This window comes from Sceloporus occidentalis, unplaced genomic scaffold (genome assembly GCF_023333645.1).
Source record: "Sceloporus occidentalis isolate IW3139 unplaced genomic scaffold, rSceOcc1.0.p SCAF_25, whole genome shotgun sequence".
Taxonomy (NCBI): domain Eukaryota; kingdom Metazoa; phylum Chordata; class Lepidosauria; order Squamata; family Phrynosomatidae; genus Sceloporus; species Sceloporus occidentalis.
In genome coordinates, this window is record NW_028317005.1 from 13,503,910 (window position 1) to 13,529,001 (window position 25,092).

A 25,092-nucleotide genomic window follows, 5' to 3' on the forward strand; every position below is an offset into this window, starting at 1 on the left:
ATTGTTAGCACCTGCGTTCTAGAAGCTACCATGTTATACAGACAAAATTGCCTTGGCAAGGACACAGCCTCTCCCTGTGAACCATTAACTGTTTGACAAATTTCAAGACGAAACCCCCACCGGTGACTCCATTTGACCCGCTCCAGTCTGAGAATGACTCCTTTACACACTTTTGTTTTAGAAAAGTCACTTTTTCTAAAATCGAAATTGTTTTTGTGTGGTGTGACTCACACCGACTGATGATCACTAGATCCCAAACTTCCGCCTAAATCCAATATGGCCTCCTTACAAGTTGGCTTCTCAACTACTCGCTTTCAATAATCCCAGTAGAGAGTTTAGAAGATCTGCACTCCGGGCACAGCCAGCTACTGATATCAGGAAGAGGAAAGTCACTCATGATTATAACTTCCCCCTTCGCTGTCATTTTGCTCTTGATTTTCTACTTTTTTTTACTGCACTCTCACCAAGTTGTAATGTAACCCAAACGACTCTTGTTGTTCTCCTCGCCAACTTGTATTAATATTAAAGCCTTTTATTTTTCCTTGTACAACTCTGCCAAAATAAAATCACTTGCTGTATAATTATACACTTATGGTGCCTAAGCAATAAAAATGGTATTATGTATATAAGGCAATTACGTGACTAAACAAGTTTGAACAGATTTACCCTAAATATAAATATACAGTAAAGACTGCAAGGATTGGCCAAGACATCGATTACGTGTATCTTTCCCCAGAGAATAAGTGTTACTTGGTTTATCCAAATCTGCCCGGCTTTGCTCTTAGGTGATCCCATGATGTTCCAATACCTTCATGGGGACTCGCACCATAAACGAGCTGCCCAGTCATTAGTGTTTGATCGGATCTTCAGACCATTTTTGAATTCCTATTGCACATTTAAGCTAAACGGATCTAAAAATGGTGTAATTTGTAGGACCCTTTCCTGGCGATCATTTCCATCACCGCACACAATGCAGAGGCTGAACTTGAAACCACAGCCGTGTCATATATATATATATATATATATATATATATATATATATATATATATATATATATATATATATATATTATATGAAGTCTATTTACAAGTCCTTTAAACGTAAATTATAGCATTCCTATATCGATCCACTACTTATGAAATGGGCCGCTCTTTTGTCGGTGTGGATTGTATTTGTAGGTTGTGGTCGGGTTTGGCAGGTTTACCCATTACTCACTCTGCCGTTTATGAATGAGTGTTACATTTTATGTATTTGCTGCAGCATGATATGTTTTGTCTGTGTCTGTGCAGCTGTGTTTGTCATCTAAGTTCTTTTCCTGTTTCATAAATACGGAAAGCCTCTTATATTATCTGTTGTCATGCTTTTTGGTGCATGGACAACATGCTTTAGTAATGTACTGTATGATAGATGAGTCAAAGGGTTTACCCCTTTCAAAACATGCACACCTTTCATTAATTCTACTACTACCTTAATATACTTTTATATATACTTCTTATTTCTGTTATGATTTAAGTATCTCCCATCCTAAATCTATTTTTTTTTCTCTGATTTAGGTCTTTATGCTTGGAGATGCCTCTCTGATACCATCCTCTGAAGATAAAGTAGGCAAAAAACATTGTCAATCATGCCACCCAGGCCATCGTCGGGTGAACTATGGGGCATCCACTTGATGCCCCCTCGGATACTGGTGGAATGTTTGTTACCAAATGGAATGATGGTAGTTTTAGAATGCCTTCGTGAGGCGACTCTTGTCAATATTAAGCATGAACTGTTTAAAGAAGCCAGGAAGTATCCTCTGTATCACCTTCTTCAAGACGAATCCTCTTACATTTTTGTGAGTGTTACACAAGAGGCGGAACGCGAGGAGTTTTTCGACGAGACGCGCCGCCTCTGCGATCTTCGACTCTTTCAACCTTTCCTGAAAGTCATCGAACCCGTTGGCAACAGAGAAGAAAAAATTCTTAACCGAGAAATAGGTAAGATCTGTAGGATCTGCAAGTATATGGACACCCTCCTTCCTGCCTTCGGTGGGATCTGTGATATTTTACATTGTTTATCTTTCTCAGATGTGGCTGGATGTCATTTACCGTATGTGGATAGCATTGATTACACGTTTTAAAACTTTATGCCTCAGTTGTCGCATATTTATAAGCTGTGGTCCAGTGTCTGGGCCCGTGTACTCACCCTAACAGGTCATTGCGTGAGCCCCCAATGTAAATGCTCCATTATGTCTTGTGTAGTTTGTAAAGCAAAAGACTAAATGTGATTATATCTTATATACAGAATGGAATATTTAAACTGCTTATAAAGTGGACCTGTCGTCCACAGTAAATATATATATATATATATATATATATATATATATATATATATATATATATATATACGCTGTGCTAGCAAATTTCAAGCATGTATGGGTGTATATATAAAGGTATATTTACCTTGCCAGAAGGGTGGTCTGCAAATAAGTCATCTTAGTTGTGTGGCAGAACACTGCTCTATTCTTTGAATGCACACTGAAGTCTGTTTTCCTGCATGCTCTGTAGCTTTCCCATTGGAGTGCGCGTGCTGGCAGCAAATATGTGCTGCTGCAACTCCCATTCATCTCAGGGAGGGGGCTCTTCTCTTATTGACTGAAATAGGAATGTTACCGAGCACGTGCAGCACACTTTAATATGTTTCCTGGTTTTTAGTGCATGGAGGAAGAGTTAATTTATACAAAATCCGTATTTTCTAACTGTAACTAAACAATGGTGGAACCCGTTTGCATGGAGTAGAATGCGTTGGAATCCAACATGATCGCAGACGTGCATTCTAGATGAGAGTACAACATTGTAAGCACGGTGACGGACTTTCTACTCTGAGCTAGAGCCCTGCGCGGGACTACTTTTTTAATCCCGCTCCCGCGGTTTGAAATCCCGCTCCCGCAATGTGGGTGTGCCGCTCCCGCCACATTTGTGGCCAATCCCGCCCGCTCCCGCCACATTTGTGACCAATCATGCCCGCCTCCTTACCTGATTTCCCGCGCAGTCCCGCGCGGCTGCCCTCGAGTTGTTCCCTCACGGCGTCTCTTCTCTTGCTCCGCCCAGGAACAAGGCGGAGTCACAGGAAGTGACGTCACATCACGTGACTCCGTTTTGTTCCTGGGCGGAGCAAGCTAGGAGACACTGTAAGGGAGCAGCAAGAAGGCAGCCTTGCGGGACTGCGCGTGATTACCGGGACCCGCAGGTACAGTGCCTGACCGCCCGCTCCCGCCCGCAGCCCCAGCAAGACCGCCCACGCCCGCAAGTTTTTTGGCGGGACCCGCCTCCCAGTGCAGTCCTCTACTCTGAGCCGTGTGTGCGTGTTATCACTATAGCCACACTTAGGAACCACGCAGGAGTCCATGCTGATCAATACGAGATGGTACCAGTAGGAAACTGTTTACAAGCCATGTGACTCTTTGTTGCGAAAAAGCATGCTCCTTGAGAAGAGAATAATAGAGATGCACATTAGTGATGCCTTAGTTCAGGAGCAGTGATAAATGTTTACCCCAAACAACTTCATCATGTGCTCCGATATTATTAAAAATACTTTAGTAATTGGCTTGTTATGAATAGAAGCATTCCCTCAGGATTGTAAACTTGCGAGCAGGGCTCTCTCCACCTAATGTATCGGTTTGTCTTGGTCTGTCAATTCTCGTCTTGTCGCACCCCTTGAATATATGTATTGTATTATGTTCCGCGTAAACGGTTGGTGCTATACAAATAAAAGATAAAAGTAATAATAATAAAGGGAGCTCAATTTGTTACAATATAAACTAGGTGAGCATGTAAGGAAAAAAGGTGTGTATATATATACAAAGTAAATCTTTTATTAAAGAATATGATTTAAATACATATCAAAAAATATATATAATATAAAAGCATCTCGGCACCAAGACACATATAGGATGCCCCCTGACGAAGCTCATTGCAGCAAAACGTACGTTGGGGTTGGTACGTTTTGGACTTGGCACCATTCATCACCAGGCTTTTTGCTGTTTTCAGCCTTGTTTCTAGGTTGGTTAGTAACTTTTGAGCACCGATGTACCATTGCAGTGTGTTATTTCATTTGTTCCTTTTCACTTTATCGCTGTGGTCATCCTTGTGTGTCTTATTTGTGCCTTCATATACATACGTATTTCCCTCCTAGTTCCTGTAGTCCTGTGCCCTTGTTCATATGTACCTTCCTATGTGTATCTTGGTGCCGAGATGCTTTTATATTATATATATATTTTTTTATATGTATTTAAATCATATTGTTTATTAAAGATTTACTTTGTATATAACTTTTTTTTTCTTTATGTGCTCTCCTTGCAATAGGTTTTGGTGTTTCTGTATGTACAGTGCACGTATCTCTACCATTATTGGTAGTTTGTTCGTTTTTGGTGATTAATATAAACTAGGAGCAAAATCACTTGTGGTAGTCAATATAAATTGTGTGCACGTGACTTGCTGATTTGAAATCTCCTTTCATCATAATCTGTCCATCAATTAAATGTCACTTGTGCGTTTGCAGTAGTTTTCCACTCATGAGCAGATCCAACCCTAACATTATCATCATGTATACATCAACCTATAATGTGGGAACGTGCTTATCGTATGCTCTCAACCATATCGTGTTACTTATGTGCTATTCAAAATTGAAAAACAGATGTAGTTTGTTACACGCTGAAAGTTTAGTACGTCAAGTCTATTATAGTAATAAATGACAGACAAAAAGTACTCTTTGTAAGTCGGTTAGCAGCCGGAACTCCAGATTGCTAGTGGTTTGCATAGTATGTTTCTTATCTGTAACGGGGACTTTCACTACCCTGCAACCTGTATTGCGGACGGATGCGTGAAACACACGGACAACCTTTACAATTCTGTGGCAAGAAAACATTCATTGTTCTCCATATATTATTGAGAGTCCATCCTTTTAGGGTTAAGGGTATATTACTGTATTTATATATGTATTGTCGTAGATGTATCTGCGATGTACATATTATGTTCTTAAATTTATTACTCATTTATATTTATTTGAAAATATGAAAAAATATTCATTGTTCTCTCTCTCTCTCTCTCTCTCTCTCTCTGAAAGGTTTTGCCATCGGCATGCCGGTTTGTGAGTTTGACTTGGTGAAGGATCCAGAGGTCCAGGACTTCCGTAAAAATATCCTGAATGTTTGTAAAGATGCAGTAGAGCTTCGTGATGCCAACGGCCCCATCAGCAGAGCACTTTATGTTTATCCGCCCAACGTAGAGTCCTCGTCAGAGCTTCCTAAGCACATAGAAAGTAAACTAGATAAAGGTAAGCAACGAAAGCACTGTTTTACTATGCACCCCAGGCCGGGTACAAGACATTTTTGTGAATGACCGTGCATTGAGTAGAAAAATATGTTCTTTGTTTTGTTCTCTTGTCTAATGTTAGGACAATAATTTTATGAAATTGATCAAACACTTCTACAGTTAAGGTATACTCATTTTTAACGCTTTGGAAATGTGTATGTATGTATAAATATATTAGTGCAGGCCAAATGATATTTGTCACCTTGCAAAGCTAATTTGATTTGGGTGAGAAAACGAAGTGCAATAATCCTTATAATCATTGATTTGTATGAATGATTTCGGTTGTTATTGAATTTGGCAAACGCCTTATGTTCCTGCAGGGCAAATAATTGTGGTTATTTGGGTCATTGTATCCCCTAACAATGAAAAGCAGAAGTACTCTTTGAAGATCAATCATGACTGTGTCCCCGAACATGTCATAGCTGAAGCAATTAGGAAAAAAACGAGAAGCATGTTACTGTCCTCCGAGCAGCTGAAGCTTTGCGTTCTGGAGTACCAGGGGAAGTACATTCTGAAAGTGTGCGGCTGCGATGAATACTTGCTGGAAAAGTATCCGCTGAGCCAATATAAGGTGAGCTTTGGGTGCTTTTTCTGTTTATTACTTAAGTGAAGTCATGGTTTAGAGAGAGGGCTATATTCATATTGACTGGCCAGGGGAGATTGCTCCAAATGTCAATCACCCTAAAAAACCATTGAAGTGCCCCACATCTAGAACGGCCCTGTTCTCATTATAATCACTTCTTGTTAAATCTGTGATGTGACTATACAGTTGCTGCCATTAAACTCAGACATACCCAGCCCTGTCCCAAAGTAACTACTTTCGTTTTTAATGTTGACTGGATATTAGGGTTTGCAGATTTCTTTTTTTAATACTGTATTGAAGGGATGTATTTCGATGCCGATGATTTTTGTGGTGAGTGGTCTGCAACACTGGAGCCCCCTCCACGGTGTATTTTAAGATTTGTTTGTCAAATACCCGCCCGTGATAATTAAAGTGCGACCCGGACATCTTTGAAAGTCTCCAAAAGAACCTGTGCTGTGTAAAAGATCCCATCTCACGGCAGTATTCCATTCCAGCAACTCACAGGGAGTGCTTTCTGCGCTTTTAATATTCTAAAAAATGTGTGTGATCATTTCAAACAAGAATGTTTTCTTTATATATTTGCTAATTCTACTTTACTCAAATAATTAAAACTTCTGTAACTATCCCCCAGGTCAAAGTGATTCATAACATCCGTGTGTCCTCATAAGGGCAAACATTTGGGTCTGTTTTCTAAACCGAGACTTTGCAGGAGAGTTGGGGTTTTAACTGCCTCGATTCGCTAAACATTGTGAAGGGCCCAATACAGCGAGCGCTTCTGCCGCAGGGACATCTTGGGAGGTTCTGTATAATACGTTGTTCAATCAGTGACCAACTGTTCCGAATGCCCCATACATGGTCAATTCAGCTCTCTGCCAGAGAAACCTACTCCTGGTGGCCCTTCATGACGTGTACTGAATAGAGGAAATTCAAACCAGAACTCTCCTGCTAAGTCTCCTTTTAGTGAATAGACTCTGCAGATTTAACAGTATTTTATAGTAGAAATACGTCGTTTCTCTTTTTGCTAAGCTTTCTCTAATACTATTTTGGTGATCTAAAATGGTGTTCCTGGTCCCTCAGATTACACCCACTGCATGCACAAAACGCTCACAGGTAGTAAAGCGGTGCAATGCTTATTTCTGTGAAGGGAAATGTGTGTAGCGAATGAATGTAAACATGCCTGGCGTATGCATGTAGCAATCTCATATACAAGCCAATACAGAGAAGAAAATAAGGTGTGAGTGTTTAATACATAGGAGTTCCTCGTTTTAAATAACATTTTCACATTTTGTAAAGTATTTCTGTTTTCCCGGTTTAATGGACAAATTCCTGTAACTGAATACATTTCTTGTGTTTGCATCTGTTAGACCCAGAAAACATATTTTATTCTTTCTGTCAACTTGCTCCTTTGCCGGTCTCTTAATTCAGTGAGCTGTCCTTGGTGACATTTAAAATCTTTTTAGCCTTTGAGACTTCATTCATTAGCAGATCAAATCTTGTTAGAATGAGAGCAAGTGTGCTAAATGTTTTCAAATCACTTTTATTGACATTATCGTGACTTCTATATTTCAGTATATACGAAGCTGTATAATGCTCGGTCGCATGCCCAATTTAATGCTAATGGCCAAAGACAGCCTTTACAACCAGATTCCAGTGGACACTTTCACAATGCCGTCTTATTCGAGGCGCATATCAACAGCAACTCCTTACATGAACGGCGAAGCTTCCGCCAAATCCTTGTGGGCAATCAACAGTACTCTGCGGATCAAAATTCTGTGTGCGACTTATGTAAACGTAAACATTAGAGACATTGATAAGGTAAACTATCTGTACATCTTCACCTCCTGATTTCAGAAATGAATGCAAACGTGTGTAAGCCTCACACTGGATTTTTTTTTTTTATTAGATCTATGTCCGAACTGGTATCTATCATGGAGTGGAGCCGCTGTGTGACAATGTGAACACTCAGAGGGTGCCATGTTCAAACCCAAGGTAATACTTATGTTGTAGACTTATGTTTTTTGCTGCCATTAAGTGTCCTGCTTCTTTTGGAAGAATCCCTGAAAACAAGTGATTTTGTTATCAATGCTTTGGGGGGGTCTTTCTTATACCACCCAAATCCTATGGCTGATAAATAGTTGGATTTGGGTTAATAAGGTTCACTTAAGAATCATTGAAATGGACACTTCAGCCGCCCCAACTAAATGCCTTGTAATAGATGAATTTGGCCAAATCACCCTCCTTAGTGTGATCTACGCGCCTCCAGTCCCATCCAGCTTGCATGTGTAAAGTCTTCCCTAATGGATTTCATTGGAAGTACTTTGCTGCCACGGATTGACGGCTTACATTTTCCAGAAACACAAGTCGAGGTATAAATGCATATTTAGAGATCTAAGACATTTTTTATGAAGCGATAAACTCTGGTGCATATCTGTGCTTTAACTACCACCGTTTAATAATCTGTAATATAGATCACCTCTAACCATACTAATTGGAAATTCAATTCTATCATGCAAATAGATTGGAAACAAACCCCATTGCAGAAGTTGGTTTAAAAGGTGGCCCACCCCAGCTAAAACTTCTGCAGAGCACCTCTGTGCTGTTTGTAAGGGGACAGTTGTTAAATAGGAAATGTACTGGGTATATCAAATAAATGACTAGCAGAGCCGGCCTTAGGCGTTGTGGTGCCCTGTGCGGACTACTCCTCTGGCGCCTCCCCCTCTCTGCCCCTTCAAACTACCCCCCCCCTCAAGCTACACCTTCAAACTACCCCCCCTGCCCCTCCAAACTACACCCCCCCCCTCCCCTCAAACTACACCCCCCTCACTTACCTTGTTGCCGGAGTCCTGCGGTGAGAGCGGGAGGCATCAGTCTTCTCGCTCTGCCGCGGTGCTGGCATTTCATGTTGAGAGCCGGAATAGTCCGGCGCTCAACTTGAGATGCCGGCACCGCGACAGAGTCACGGAGAGTAAGGGGCGCCGAGCGGTTGCTGAGAACTTCACGAGCAAGCGCTCGGCGCCCCTGCCCGGGACTTAGATTAAAGCATCGTTTGTTTTTTTTTAAAAACTTTATTTAACATGAATGATGTTAAATAAAATTTAAAAAAAAAACCCCGATGTTTTAAGTTAAGTCCCGGGCAGGCGCCCCTGCTACCATGGTGCCCTGTGCGGTCGCACAGGTCGCACACCCCTAAGGCCGGTCCTGATGACAAGCCATAGAGCAAAGGAATTGCTATTTATTGTTTATTTATAAAAACTTGAATAACCAGTGTAGGCTCAATCTTCAGTTGAACGAAGACATTTAGGGCGTTTGTCCTTAAAGATATTGTGCCACAATATGTGACATGCAAGCAAGACACTGATCTGTATCTAGTAATGCAGCCCAGTGGAGGCCATAAAGACAGCTGTCTGCTTTGCAGCTTTTGGTCTCAACAGTCTTGTTCTCATGTGAAAATATCTGTGGTTTTACTATTTAAAAAGCAAACACTCTGTATCTGAGATACCCCAGGTGTGCACGGTGGGAGTGACACGGTGAGCCACGCAAAAGGCAACCTGCGCGAGTCAGAAGTAGGACCTCAGGAAAGCAGGGGTTTGAGCTGGTTCGTTCTTCTCCTCTAATCTGTGAGCTGGAGCCAAGCTGAATGTTGGGTTCTCCACTAGTTGACCCAGCTATTAAACATAATGTTCACCTATGTTCCTGGCCTCTCGTCAGTTTAGAGCAATGTTACACTCTAAACTATGTTTAAATCTGCAGTTCCTCAAGGTATTAAATATGAGAATGACAACCAAATACAAGCTTCCTTGGGACAGTGTTCGTGTACTTAAATCACAAGTTGGGAAATTGGTAGTTCTTTTAATGGCAATTTTACTAGTAAGGGTTTTATACAGTAGAATCTGTGATGTAATGAGTTATTGGCTTTCATATTGCCTTACTGCTCCTTGAATGATGCTTTGCCTATAAGTATTATGTCTTATTTGTTGTTGTGATTTTAAAATGTTAATTTTTGTAATTAAAATGAATGCCATGAGTTGCAGAATGTAATGTTTTGTTTGTGTATTTACTGCAACTTTCTCATCATATACGTGGACTTTTTGTTATTAATAGGTGGAATGAATGGCTTTCCTATGACATGTACATCCCCGATTTACCCCGTGCTGCTCGCCTTTGTCTTTCCATTTGTTCAGTGAAAGGCAGGAAGGGTGCTAAGGAAGTAAGTACACTTCATTGTGGCTGTGTATTTCTTTTAGGCGGTGTTTGTTGCCCCCCCACTGTTTTACACATCATGGTACAGAAAGTGGCTGTCTAAGACTTAGTGACCATAGTTTTGTTGAGGAGTCTAGGTGGAGCGGGGCTGATAATCCTGCTTGGTGCCTTCAATTATTTACTGTGGTAGCTCATTAATGGATGCTCTCCAGCAATAGCCCAATGGCATGCGAGATGGCCTAGGGTGAGTGGTGTCCCAATGCAGTATTTCTTCACTTCCCTGTAAATAACATGCGCACTCACTCTACCCCCACATACATCTTACCAACAAATACTGCAACGCACCACTACCCCTGCCTACCTTCAACGACTGCCGGATCCTGCCTCCATTACAGGGACATAGTCACATAACCTGTGACTGTGCCATTTTCTGCACGCTGTCTCCGTAGGGCCAAGAATTAAGACTGCGACACAGGGCTTTGCTACAGATAGAAGCTTGTATACCTTTGTTACCAGCAATACATTTAGTACAAACAATGCAGGAAAGACAGAATGATCTGCACCTGATATATTATTGTATTTACTTGTGTGGCGCAGCAGAAGGATTGACACATTTCTGTGTAATTTTTGATTGATTTGTATGGGTGTACCCATTTCTGCCTGCATAGAAGAACAAACTTCCTTAGAACTTCCACAAGGAATGATTTAACGTTATCATTTAAGTGAACTAATGATCCATCTGCACATTATCATTGATATTAATGGATTATTAGATTTATTGTCTGTGTTAATGTATTTCCATGAGTACCTGAATTCTTGGAATTCCAGTTTTCCCAGTACCTTTTAATACAGGTTTGTTGAAAAATATAGGTCTATAACAAGCCAAAAAATGTTACCTGTTAAGATATTTGAATCCTGCGATGTAGGATGTTTTCTTTTTCGTTAATGAACTGTGTTTCTGTTTGTCTTACACATGCTGTTTGTATCGTTCCAGGAGCACTGTCCATTAGCTTGGGGCAATATAAATCTGTTTGATTACACAGATACTTTAGTTTCTGGGAAAATGGCTCTAAACTTGTGGCCTGTTCCCCATGGGTTGGAGGATTTGCTCAATCCTATTGGTGTTAGTGGATCCAATCCTAACAAGGTAAGAATATATTTTGGGGTTTTTTGGTGCACTTGACGAGTTTCTTTACCGTAATAATGCACATCATTGTTGCATGTATTCTGTCCTCAGGAAACCCCCTGCTTAGAGCTCGAATTTGACTGCTTTAGCAGCCCAGTCAAATTCCCAGACATGGCTGCAGTCGAAGATCACGCCAATAAAGTCCTTGAGCGTGAAATGGGCTACAATTACAGCCACGCGGGAATAGTAAGTTGTATAATCTTCGGGATTCCCCCCCATGCACGTTTTTTTATGTTTAAATCAATAGAGCCTTAGTACATTTTTGTAAACACACTTGTTTCTGCTGCTACATAGGTGCTCATGTTGGGTCCATAAGGAAGCACAGTGTATTTTAGCCTTCTATATGCATTATTGGACAATAGTATAGTAGCTCAGTACCATAGAAACAGGTTCAACATTTATTATTTATTTATTTATGTGCTTACATCAAGCACCGGGTTATAAATCAATCTGGTTTTGCCACCAATTCTGTAAGTACCACATTCCATATTGTTATGAACTGGGAACCAGGCCAGAGATGTTTTATGTTCCAGTCACAATGACTCGATTGAGCTATTTAGAGTGTGGTTTTGACTAATGAGGCACTCAGTGACACACTTTGGCACTCAAAACTTCTGAGTGGTCTCAATGGGTTTGCATCTAAATCTTTTGGCAACAGCCTATAGTGTTTTGGACACCCAGTAAGTGGCTTTATTGGTTTGTTCATAGACTTGATAGGTTGGATTGTTGTGTTTGTATCATTACACATGAAACCCTCACCGGAATGATAATTACATGAGTGTGAAATCTTATTCGCATTATATTCTTTCTGTAAATTCTGATGTTGAGTGAAGCATCTGCTTCCCATCCCTGTAAAACTTGAAATGAAGGATATATAGGGATATATATTTTTATAAGGAGGCCATGATAAATCAAGATGTAGAGTCCGAATGCTTAAATAAAGCACTATTTATTTTCACATTTCTCTTAAGTAGCAAAATCTTCCTTATGAACTCTTAGAAGACAATGGTTAAGGTCCATAAGGTCCAAGAAATTGCTATCTTTGTGAATGGTGGAATAGAACTTTTAATGAATAAAGCCCTAAATAAAATACTCTTTGGGGGTGAAAATACACACCTTTGTGTGCTTGAATTTCTGCTATATTGTGTGTTGCAGACTAACAGAATAGCGAGAGATCATGAAGTCCGAGAGTGTGACAAAGAGCAGCTGAAAGCAATTTCTAACCGCGACCCGCTTTCGGAAATCACTGAACAAGAAAAAGAATTCCTATGGAGTCACAGGTACCTCGTGCGTTTCACCATGCCTGCCATACCGCCGCCATGTCTTTGCAGGGGGAAAGCGTTTCAAGTTACATCGGTCTCTGTATCAATGAAATATGTCGCTACAATTTAAGTTCTTGATCTTGGTTTCCATCTTTTAAAGCAAGATATAGCCCACAACATACCAAGAAGCTTGTCATTTTTTTTCTTTTTATCAACACTCTTCTATATAACTTTTTTTTGAGAAGTCTATAACAAGCCATGATTCAAGGCTATGTATTTCACATCTGAGTGAAATAGAGAATTTATTGAATGCTTCAGTTTAAAACCGTCAATGTATTTGTTCCTCTCTAAAGAATCTGTGATGTTAGACCACATTGTATTTTATTTCACAGGCATTATTGTTTGAATACCCCTGAAGTACTGCCCAAGCTGCTTCTTGCAGTCAAATGGAATTGCAGAGATGATGTAGCACAGGTAGGGGGTTACTTACTGTAAGTAAGCTTTCTGGGCATGGAATTTGAGCTAAGTTAATCGATTATAGCCTACTACAATTTTTAGCATTTCTGTTATAAACATGCCACGAAAATTTTAATTATGTATCATTCATTTTTAAAATGTTGACATTTACAGTTAAATAAAAGTCGATAATTAAACACCAACAAGTTACACAGAGCTGTACAATGATGTTTCAGGAAAATTACAAGTGGGGAATTTGTGTGTGATGTTATACTACACATATATTAATAGCTAGGATTGTTGAGTTTGAGAGACAGGGGTTTATTGATGTAATCTCTCTATTTACTAACAAGCAGGCCTTTCAATAGCTCACAATATTCATTAACCCCTTCAGTCCCAGAGCAATTTTGCCATTTTTGTGTGTGTGTGTGTGTGTGTCCCTGCCGCTGCAAGAAGGGCAGGACGTACCGGTACATCCATAGGGGATTCTTGGGATGCGTTTTTTGGAAGTACCGGTACGTCCATAGGGGACTGAAGGCGTTAATATGAATTTTGGAGCTGGCTGTGTTTTGTTAACATTGTGTATATTGTACTTTTCCTTTTTAAAGATGCACTGCTTGCTTAAAGAGTGGCCTGCACTCCGACCAGAGCAAGCAATGGAACTTCTGGATTTTAATTACCCTGATCGGATGGTGCGATCGTTTGCAGTGACATGCCTTGAGAAGTATTTAACAGATGACAAGCTTTCACAGTATTTAATCCAGCTTGTCCAGGTACGTTTGCTTTGGTTACAGGATTGCACCTTTTATGTATAGACGATATTGATTCGCAAAGCGCTATTCGAGTGTTAGCTGCAGAGTTAGCCTGCTGAAACCAGGAATCACTTGCATTGAATGCAGACTTGGCTACACTTGGATTAAATGCAGTTAAAACTCTGCAAGGTCTTCACTGGCATTGCCATGGGCTCTGTAACTATGCAAGAACCAAAAATCAACAAATCCCTAATGCTGTTAATGCTTATAATGGGTTTCATCTGGGTTCACGCTGCCAGGTAGTATTGCCACCTCTACCGTTTGTAGAATTTGAAATGTGTAAGGTTTGTGCTTTACATACTGCAGATCAGCATTTGTCAGACTCGGCTTCATCGTGTTTTAAATGGCTGAGATGGCAACTCTACTTTGAATTGTATGTCTCAAATGCACCATATGCACTTTTTGCACAAATTACACTGCGCAGGGCACTTGAGTGCTGTAACTTCTTGTTTGGGGAATACAGACACAACTTTTTAAAGCATGTAGATGTTTTGTCTATAAGCACAACATGGATGAAGTTACAGACACATGGTAAGTCTCACATGCTCCTGTTTGCAGGTGCTGAAATATGAGCAGTACTTGGATAATTTACTAGTGCGATTTCTTCTAAAGAAGGCTCTGACGAATCAAAGAATAGGACATTTCTTTTTCTGGCATTTAAAGTAAGTGATGCAGCTGATCAACAAACCATCATGTCTATTTATGATATGTGTATATATATATATGTAATGTGTATAAACATGTTTTCCACTATCTCTTTATTTTATTAATCCTAGTTGACTAATTAACTGTTCTTGCCCAGAAAAATAGTATACCATTTATTAGAGTACATTGAACAAGAAAGACAACATAGTCTAGCAAAAATGTGATGCATTTGTTCTGGTCATGTGGTGTAAAATAACCAAGGTCCTTCAATTGGTTGTGGGTAATGTTCTCTTAAGGTCGGAAATGCACAACAAGACTGTCAGCCAGAGGTTTGGTTTGGTGCTGGAATCCTACTGCCGTGCATGTGGGATGTACCTGAAGCATTTAAGCAGACAAGTGGAGGCCATGGAGAAGCTAATTAACCTCACAGATATTCTCAAACAGGAAAAGAAAGATGAGACTCAGAAGGTACACACATATTAATTGCCTAAAGTCTTTAGAAGAACCCCAGACATGATCAGTCCACATCCTTCTCAATAGTCTCACAAGGTAGATTAACGTATAAGAAGACAACTTTTCCAATTCCCGTTATCTAAATAGATTGACAGTAATACACTTAAGCCACAATATAACTAATGTATAGTTTAGTTCATTAAGGTTTTTCGGAACACATGTTAAGAATTCTCTTATAGGAAACCAGTCGTTTAATGTTCCAGTGTGATGAGAGTTCTTTTTGGCATTGTTTTGTTGAGCTCGTCTGCACAGTGTTTGACAGTTGTTTAGGGCTGCAACTAACGATTATTTTAATAATCGATTAGTTGGCCGATTATTTTTTTGATTAATCGGATAAAAAATGCTATTTTTTTTTTCATTTAAAATAATGTAATAAAAACGTACAATATACATTTTCATCTCTTTATTGCAATGGCCTCTCTCTATTCACCTTCTTATTTTACTGACATAATAAAAGCTACAAGAAGCCAAACAGTGTTTCTCAAACTAGGTTTTAATACAAAGTTATTAGTAAATATTAATTCATATGTTAACTATTTTTCATATTTAATAAAAACTGAGAAAAAAAGCCTTGTTTTCTTTACCAAACTGCCCCAGTTATGCACATCTGACCCCCAGCTTGCCACTCTGCCCCCATATATGCCTTATACCTCCTATATGCCAGAGATTCCACTATGCCCCCTGATATGCCACTGTGCCCCCGATATGCCTTATACTCCTTATATGCCAGTGATATGCAACTGAGCCCCCTGATATACCTTTTACCCCCAGATATGTGTTATGCCCCCCTGATATGCCTAATATCGATATGCCTTATACCCCCTATATGCCTTATAACTTCCAATATGCCACTCGCCCCCATTTATGCCTTATACCTCCCTATATGCCACTGTGCACCCTGATATACCACTCTAAAATTCATTATACCCCCCATACACCACTCTACCTCCCCTATACACCACTCTAACTTCCCCAGATATGCCATTCTGCCTCCCTGAAATTCATTACACCCCCATACACCACTCTGCTACCCTGAAATTCATTATACCCCCCCATACACCACAATAACTCACCCATACACCACTCTGCCTCCTCTCCCCTCCCATACACCACACTGCCTTTCCCCCCCTCCCATACACCACTCTGCCTCTTCCCCCCCCCTCTCATACACCACTCTGCCTCCTCCCCCCTCCCATACACCACTCTGCCTCCTCCCCCCTCCCATACACCACTCTGCCTCCTCCCCCCTCCCATACACCACTCTGCCTCCTCCCCCCTCCCATACACCACTCTGCCTCCTCCCCCCTCCCATACTCCACTCTGCCTCCTCCCCCCTCCCATACTCCACTCTGCCTCCTCCCCCCCTCCCATACTCCACTCTGCCTCCTGTCAGCAACGGAGGTTCACAAGACACCAGGGAGCTGGGTAGAGAGGCAGAGTGGTGTATGGGAGGGGGAGGAGCCAGAGTGGTGTATGGGAGGGTGGCTCCCATACACCCCTCTGCCTCCTCCCCCCTGGTATTTTGTAAACCTCCGTTGCTGACAGGCACTTTCACTGCAGCTTCATAGAAGCCGCAGCGTAAGTGAAGGGCAGTAACGGAGTAATCGTTGACAACGATTTTCATTATCGATTATTATCGATTTTATCAATTAGTTGTTTCAGCCCTACAGTTGTTTGTGCAGCTTCATTCATAGACTTCAGTGAGCAGGCGTGACTTGGTCGGAATGGCTAAGGAATGAACATTGTGTTTTAGGTTCAGATGAAGTTCCTTGTTGAACAAATGAAGCGTCCAGACTTCATGGATGCATTGCAGGGATTTACCTCACCTCTGAACCCTGCACATCAGTTGGGCAACCTCAGGTATTTACATCAGACCTTTTAAATCTCAGTTTTGCTGTTTGTTTTTAACCACGTTTACTTACCCCATGACAGTGTGACTGCTGTTCCAGCAATTTAAATTATGGTAGTCGGAGGATAAATTTACAGTTAACTATTCTCATGAAACACCTTTTCGCAGAGCTATTGAAGACTGCAACAGTGTGTGCTTTTACTTGTGCACAGCCTGTGTTTCAGTAAAATTGTCTAATTGATACGGATGTCTATATATTACACAGTATTATAAAAGCAAAGAAATACATTTTATATCGATTTAAATAGGAAAAATGTAAATATCCATATAACACCTAAAGAAAATGGAGTCATTTAAGTTATTGGGCCTACATAGGAAAAAAAGTAGTCGCATAAGATTTTGGGACATCATAGGGACTTATAATTTTATAATTTTTGCTTAAATTTACTTTATATAATTTAATAGTTTTCATTTGTCATTCATTGCCAGATGTAGGAAACGAATGAGTGAGCTGTTTTAAAGCTACCACAGTAAATATAAGAATGATGTCAATGCTGGTTACTTTTTATAGGCTGGAAGAATGCAGAATAATGTCTTCTGCCAAAAGACCGCTCTGGTTAAACTGGGAAAATCCAGATATTATGTCAGAGATGCTGTTTTTGAACAATGAGATCATCTTTAAAAATGGAGATGGTAAGGGGAGGTGGTAAACTTATGTTATTTTGCAGTTAACGTTATGCAATTTTATATCTTGTTTATGTTTGTGTGTATACCTTATTTACCCTCTTTAGCTCTCGCCCCTTTTAATAACGCTGTTCGGTATGTCTGCCTTTTTCTTACAAATACCTCCACCCATTATATCTTATCTTTCCGTGCCCCAATGTCCTCTAACAGTTGCTGCTGCTCAAAATGAATAATTGTGTTAACAGTGAAGTTTACGGCAAAGACTTTTTTTTGTAAGGGAGGTGCTTCATTGTAAGGTGTAAATAATTTTTTCCACCCCACAAGGAAGAGATGGGAATAGCTTTTTAACAAAAGCTTCTCAATGGCCTAGATAAATCCTTACTGTTGGTTATCATTTAAATATTAGAGATCAGTACCTTCCCAATATATTGATCTGAATTTTATCCTACCTAATCTTGATGTATGTTCTACAATAAATAAAGGAATGTATTCTTCATAAAGTGCTGGCACTGTATGTTACATGCATAAACATAACTCACTTGTGACCACTCACACAGTAAGAGCTGTAGATCCAACAGCCAAATTGTATGCGACTTATCCACCATCAACACTACTATTATTTTATATAGCGCTGTACAATGGGTAGACAGGACATAACGTTTAGTATATAACAATTTGATTTAAACAGTTTAGTTAGTTTTTTCCTGAAATTTAGTTAAATCACAATACAGCTTCCAAGTAGAGTTGTTGATTAGATATAGAGCCATTTTCACTTGGAGAGTTTGTATGCATTGTGTCCAAATTATTAAAACACTTCTCTTCCCTAAGAATATTATATACCGTATTTGCTCGATTATAAGACGACCCCCCAAAATCTGAATATTAACTTAGGAAAAAAAGAAAGCCTGAATATAAGACGACCCTAAAGGAAAAAAGTTTTACCAGTAAATGTTAATTCATGTAAACTATTTTTTTAAATAAAAGCTATGATTGAGAAAAATATTTTTTTTGTTTTTATTTCCTTGTATTTTCCAACCTGTCCCCCAGTTACGCACATCTGCCCCCAGGCTTGCCACACCAATATGGCACTGTGGCCCATGATATGCCTTTTAACCCTCTATATGCCACTGTGCCCCATGGTATGCCTTTTGACCCCCTATGTGCCACTCTGCCTCCAGAAATGCCTTATACCCCTATATCCCATTCTGGCATTTAGGGGGTTAAAATGCATATTATGGGGCAGAGTGGCATATAGGGAGGTATAAGGCATTCCAGGAGGCAGTGGCATTAAGGGAGTTAAAAGGCATTGTATAGAGCACTCTATAAGGCATTTCAGGAGGCAGAGTGCTCTATTAAATGCCCCCTTAACGCCACTCTGCTTCCTGAAATGCCTTATAACTCCCTATATGCCACTCTGCCCCATAATATGCCTTTTAACCCCCTAAGTGCCAGAGTGGCATATAGGGGTATAAGGCATTCCAGAAATGCCCTATGTCCCCCATTTAACACACACACGCACACACACTTACCGGTGCTTCCAAATTCCTGCTGTATTGCCGGGGCAGCGGGTTGACGTCTCCTTCCGCTGCAGCCGGAAGGAGGTGGAGTTGGCAGCGGGGGGTTGTCTGCGTCCGTCGCGGATACCTTTCCCGGCTGTCAGAGATCAGAGTTCCGGCACCTGTGCGGGGAACTCTGATTTCTGACAGTCGGGGAAGGTATCCGCGACGGACGCAGACAACCCCCGCTGCTAGCCACACCTCCTTCCGGCTGCAGCGACCGTTGTCTACGCGGATCGCGTAGACGTCAACCCGCTGCCCCGGCAATACAGCAGGAAGCACCGGTAAGTAAGTGTGGGGGGGGGAGACAGGAGGATCCAGGTCCCCTGCAGCGGTGCGGGGGATCTGGATCTTAGTCTCATAATCAGACCTCTATTTGAGGTCTGATTAGAAGACGACCCCGATTAGAAGACGAGGGGTATTTTTCAGAGCATTTGCTCTGAAAAAAACCTCGTCTTATAATCGAGCAAATACGGTACTGCATGTAATGGTGAATGTGCTTTCCTTTCTTGTGTCACTATTGCAATCCTTTGTAAAACTCCATGTATACACAAGCTGTATCACTGGGTATGTTAAGGACACATTATTGTTTGTAACATGAGCAAAGATCACCTGCCAAAACTGATAACGTTGCCTTGCGTGGCATTTTTTATTTTACAGATTTAAGACAAGATATGCTGACACTTCAGATCATACGCATCATGGAAAATATTTGGCAGAATCAAGGCCTTGATTTACGGTGAGTTCAAAATCGCTTAAAGCCTGTTTTCACGATCTAGAAATGTTTCCTAGTATGTTGTACTTCATCACAGGGGCTTATATACAATACATGCATATGTATGTACAGTACTGTGAAAGTGAGAATGCTTTCTAAAATAAACATGTTAATAGTTTTACCATTTAACAAAATGCAAAGTGAGTGGAAAGGAGATCTAAATTGAATCAAGGTTTGGCGTGCCCACCACGCATCAGGATTACTTCCCTTCACAATCGGACGATGTGCAGCACTGCCATCAGCTCAGCATTGGCAGAAAACAGTGTGACTCTGGTACACCACCTACTGTCCGGAGTAGTCAGAGAGGGGTCTTCGTGGAAGACTTTCGGCCAAAAAGTCATACCTCTGACCTGAAAAGAAGACCAAGTGGCTCAACTATTCCTGAAAACACATGTACTGGGGTGCAGAAAAATGGCAGCAGTGCTCTGGACTGATGAGACAAAATGTGAAATAACTAGCGGTAACAGAAGGCAGTTTCTTTGCTGAAGGGCTGGATAGCGGTACAAGAATGAATGTTTGAAGGTTACAGCAGGTAAGAAGCATTGAGGAGGTTCCTTATTCTGCAGCACGACAACGACACCAAACACACAGCCAAAGTCATCAAAAATTATCTTCAGTGTAAAGAATAACAAGGAGTCCTAGAAGTGATGGTATGGACCCCACAGAGCCCTGATCTCAACACCATTGAGTCTGTCTGAGATTACATGAACAGAGAAAAGCAACCGAGGCTGCCTAAATCCACAGGAGAACTAGTTCAGGATGTTTGGAACAACCTACCTGCCGGGTTCCTTAAACTGTGAAAGTGTACCTAGAAGAATTGAGTGTTTTGAAGGCAAGGGGTGGTCACACCAAATATTTATTTGATTTAGGTTTTTCTTCTGTTCACTCATTTTGTTAAATTGTAAAAATACACAACTAACATGTCTATTTTTAGTGGATTCTTACAGATTTTTTTCACACCTGCCTAAACCTTTTGCATAGTGTGTGTGTGTCTATATATTTAATCGATTTTATAAAATTTAAAATGTGCTACAGATTAAGCGACACATGAATAGACATTGTGTTAAAAAAGTGCCATTTTGTAGTTCAAGGGGTGTAATTTACAACATCAGCTTAATCCAATCCAAAAATATGGCAGTCTCTTATCCACTGACCAAATAAATAAGTGTCTTTTAAGATTTTTAATAAATTGGAAATGTGCTCTTTCTTATTAGGATGCTGCCTTATGGTTGCCTATCCATTGGTGATTGCGTAGGACTTATTGAAGTTGTGAGATGTTCTCATACGATTATGCAAATTCAATGCAAGGGAGGCTTGAAAGGTGCATTGCAGTTCAACAGTCACACGTTACACCAGTGGCTAAAGGATAAAAACAAGGGTGAAACGTGAGTTGTGCTTTACCTATATTTGTTGCTTCTACATTGGCATTGTCTTTTCTTTTAAATTCAGCCATTTTTGCATATCATTCCCATTAGTCTTAGTAGATGTGTTTTGCTAGCTGTATAACTAGGTAGAGCAAGACATGTGCCCATAAAATATTGGAACCTCCTTCATATTATGTGCTAGTTCCAGGGACAACTGTTCTCTATTGTCTGCCCCATTTATTCCCAGTTGGTTAAGTTGAAGGCATTGTATCGATGTAGACCAGCATCCCCCTGGGACATCTTGGTAATGTCCCAGATGAGACTTCTTACCACTTTTGCAGATGGCGCTAATGGTCTCCTAGCCAGTGTTGGGTAGAAGACTGCCTTTGCAGTGTTTCCTTTGCTTCTCCATCTTTCGCGTGCACCTTTGGAGAAAGTGGATAATTTATCTGCTTTATTCTTCTTTTCCTTTGATATGACAGTGTGTCTCGGCAACATGTCCATACCTTTCATACGCAAAGTTTTTATTTGCTGGGTGTATTTCCTAGTCCTTCACAAACCAAGCAGAGTGGAATCTACAATGGAATATATATATAAACTTGTTTTTTCAATTTTTGTTTTTGTGCACGTGGCAAACCTTCCCTAACTGCTGCAACACACCATGTGTAATTAGATTGCTATAATCCAGCAGTATGATGACTGATATGCTAACAAAAGCCTTTAAAATTGATTTCTCTGTATTTGCTATGTTGTTGTGAGCACTTCCCAGATTATCTTGACATTTTAGAATATTTGATCTAGAGTGTTTAATCACAAAGCCAATTATTTACTCTCGATCTGTCTTCTATTAGGTACGATGCTGCCATAGACTTGTTCACTCGATCTTGTGCGGGATACTGCGTTGCCACTTTTATCCTCGGCATAGGTGACAGACACAACAGTAACATCATGGTTAAAGACAATGGGCAGGTATGTTAACGCTGAATGCACGTATCTTGTTTTATTCCTCTATCTGTTGCACATCTTTGGAGTTTTAAGTATGTTTACCCTTTTTCTCCAGCTATTTCACATAGATTTCGGGCACTTTCTGGATCACAAGAAGAAAAAGTTTGGGTACAAACGTGAGCGTGTACCCTTTGTATTAACCCAAGACTTTTTAATAGTAATTAGTAAAGGAATTCAAGAATGCACAAAGACCAGGGATTTTGAGAGGTGAGCATAGAAATGAAATTGTACTCAATTGATTCACTAAATTATCTTAATCAAAAAATGTCAACTGTTAATTACTTCATTAAGTTCAACCTTGTTGTTGATCCAGCAGAAGGAAAAAAAAAAACCCTCTTTGAAGCAATTTCAAATTGTACCCTAAATAATTCCTTCTTGACTCCAAAATCACAATCTTAGTTCTCACTATAATATCATATCCTGTCAATGACACCTTTTTTCTAACATAAACCAATTTAATTTTACTTCATAACTGTGGTGGTCTCTTACTAACTTTGTAGCCCACCTCTGAACTTTTTCAAGCTCCATAATGACCACTTTAAGAACAGCTGGTCTTACTATTGATTTAGGCTAGGTTTCCACTTGGGTTTTTTTAGCTAAAAACGCCCATAAAAACGCCAATAGCGCCACCTGGCGTTTTTTTTGTGAAAAAACGCAGCAGCCAGATGTTAGCTGTTCTTCAATAGGAAATCGCAGAATGCCATATCCACTTGGCGTTTTTTTGTTTGGCGTTTTTTCAGTCCTCTTTGGCGTTTTTCTGCTTTTTTGGGCTCTGTGGCAGTTTTTCAAAATCGCAGCATGTTGACACTCTGGCGTTTTTTGCAAGGAAATCTTGGCGTTTTTCTCCAATAGAAGTCTATGGGAGAGAAAAAACGCCATGAAAAAGCCATGTGGGTTTATTGCCTTGGCGTTTTTTATGGCGTTTTTTCCACAGTTACAATGCAGAGGATGGACCCAGTATCTGTGTGTCCTACGAGAAATAGGCTGGAAACAAACAGTTTCACACAAAACAAAGTTCATATTGAATTCTACACCATTTGGAACAAACATGCCATTACAAACAAACATACGCGACACATCAACTGGATCCTGCCTGCCAAAAGCAACAGCAAACAATTTGCACCATCATTTGGGGCCAATCTTCCTAGAGGAGCAGACATTCGGAATAAAGCAGGCCTTACAAACCACAGAAAAGTGACAAAAGGGTCCGCCGGGGCGTTTAAGTAGAACTCTACCAAGTAAATGACATCAGGGGGCAGATACTTGCCATTTATCCTAATCCCTTTTAGCTGGGTGAAACTTCTAACTTGTAAAGGCTGGAAAAACTGCCTAAGGTCAAAAAAAGCAATTTCCACAGAAAGGCTAAAACGCCAGAAAAAACTCCAGAAAAAAACGCCAAAACGCAGGAAAATGCAGTGGCAGTTTTCTTGGCGTTTTTCATCAAGAAAAAAAAACGCAGGACAAAAACCCAAGTGGAAACTTAGCCTTACACCGAGGCAAAACTTATACTTTCCTCCGGTGATTCAAAACCTTTTTTTTTTTCATTACAATCTCTTACTGGCCTTTGCAGCAGCTGCCTGACGTTGAAAACTTTTGCTAAGTTTTTTTTTGGTTTTTTTTTTGTCTACAATTATTCCCAGATCCTTTTTATTTAATGTTTTCCACATTTAAAGCATAATTTACACATTTATATATAAATCCATAACTTTGCATTCATCAACAATTTGGAGCAGAGTAACATATAGTTCAGACTGTTACCTTGAGTAATTTTGTGTCATCTGCAAACACTGACACGTGGCTTTCAATACCCACTGCAAGCTCATAAATAAAGACTTTTACGGTGAACCTAGGACAAACCTGAGGAACACCATTTACCGCGTTTGTCCATTTGGAGATTTTGACATTAACAACTCCTCTCGAGCCTCTATCTTTAAGCCGGTTTTCAACACAGGTGCAAAAATATTGCCTAAACCAATCTCTAAAATTCAGTAAAGCACAACTCTCTGATTTACCGGTTTATATTATATTATACGTTATAAAGGTGCAGTTTGAGCCATTTAACATGTATAACTGTGCAGAAGTAGACAAAGTGTACTAGGGCCCTTTAGGGATATATCCACCGCAAAGCCCGGAGGTGCCTGTGTCCTTATCAATATTTGAATGTTGCTGGGCAAACCTTTAAACCCAGAGTTTTTGGTGGCACTTTGAAGCAACTACTACTATAAGCGAGAAATATAAAGCAAGGTTACTAATCATCTCATGTATCCTTCTACCCTGTCTAGGTTTCAAGAAATGTGTTATAAAGCTTACTTGGCAATTCGTCAGCATGCAAACCTTTTCATCAACCTCTTCTCCATGATGCTTGGCTCCGGAATGCCTGAACTGCAATCTTTTGATGACATTGCCTACATTCGAAAGACATTAGCCTTGGACAAAACCGAGCAAGAGGCGCTGGAATATTTCATGAAGCAGATGAATGATGCCCACCATGGTGGCTGGACAACAAAAATGGACTGGATCTTCCACACGATAAAGCAACATGCTTTGAACTGAACACAGACCCAATGAAGCATACTTTAGACTTAACTACTTTCCAGGTCCTGCACTGTTCACATAGACAGCCAGTGGAAGCCGGCTGCATGGAAATTGCACATACCATGAAGAACATTAATGTTTCTACAGAAGCTAAGAGGAAAAACATGTATACACATTAATGCTAACAGGGTCTGCAACAACACTAAAGAAACACTTTTCAAGAGCTACGGTGTGGTTTCAAAAGATAATGCCTTAAGCCCGAACAGAAGGCTAACACTCATTGCTTGTGTACAATAGATAATGTAAATGGTTTCA

General features: G+C 40.3%; 1 protein-coding gene across 1 annotated transcript; it reads left to right on the forward strand.

Annotated features, from left to right (window-relative positions):
- The first annotated feature begins 1,625 nt into the window (after window positions 1-1,625).
- LOC149300418 (phosphatidylinositol 4,5-bisphosphate 3-kinase catalytic subunit alpha isoform-like) lies at window positions 1,626-24,795 on the forward strand. The gene is made up of 20 exons (XM_089485238.1): window positions 1,626-1,977; window positions 5,105-5,314; window positions 5,673-5,923; window positions 7,505-7,750; window positions 7,839-7,924; window positions 10,037-10,142; window positions 11,130-11,282; window positions 11,373-11,507; window positions 12,477-12,601; window positions 12,976-13,057; window positions 13,648-13,812; window positions 14,410-14,513; window positions 14,793-14,964; window positions 16,763-16,869; window positions 17,430-17,551; window positions 19,759-19,837; window positions 21,088-21,258; window positions 22,089-22,206; window positions 22,298-22,449; window positions 24,525-24,795. The coding sequence occupies exons 1-20, from the start codon at window positions 1,626-1,628 to the stop codon at window positions 24,793-24,795; spliced, it is 3,207 nt and encodes a 1,068-aa protein (XP_089341364.1).
- Window positions 24,796-25,092: the final 297 nt, after the last annotated feature.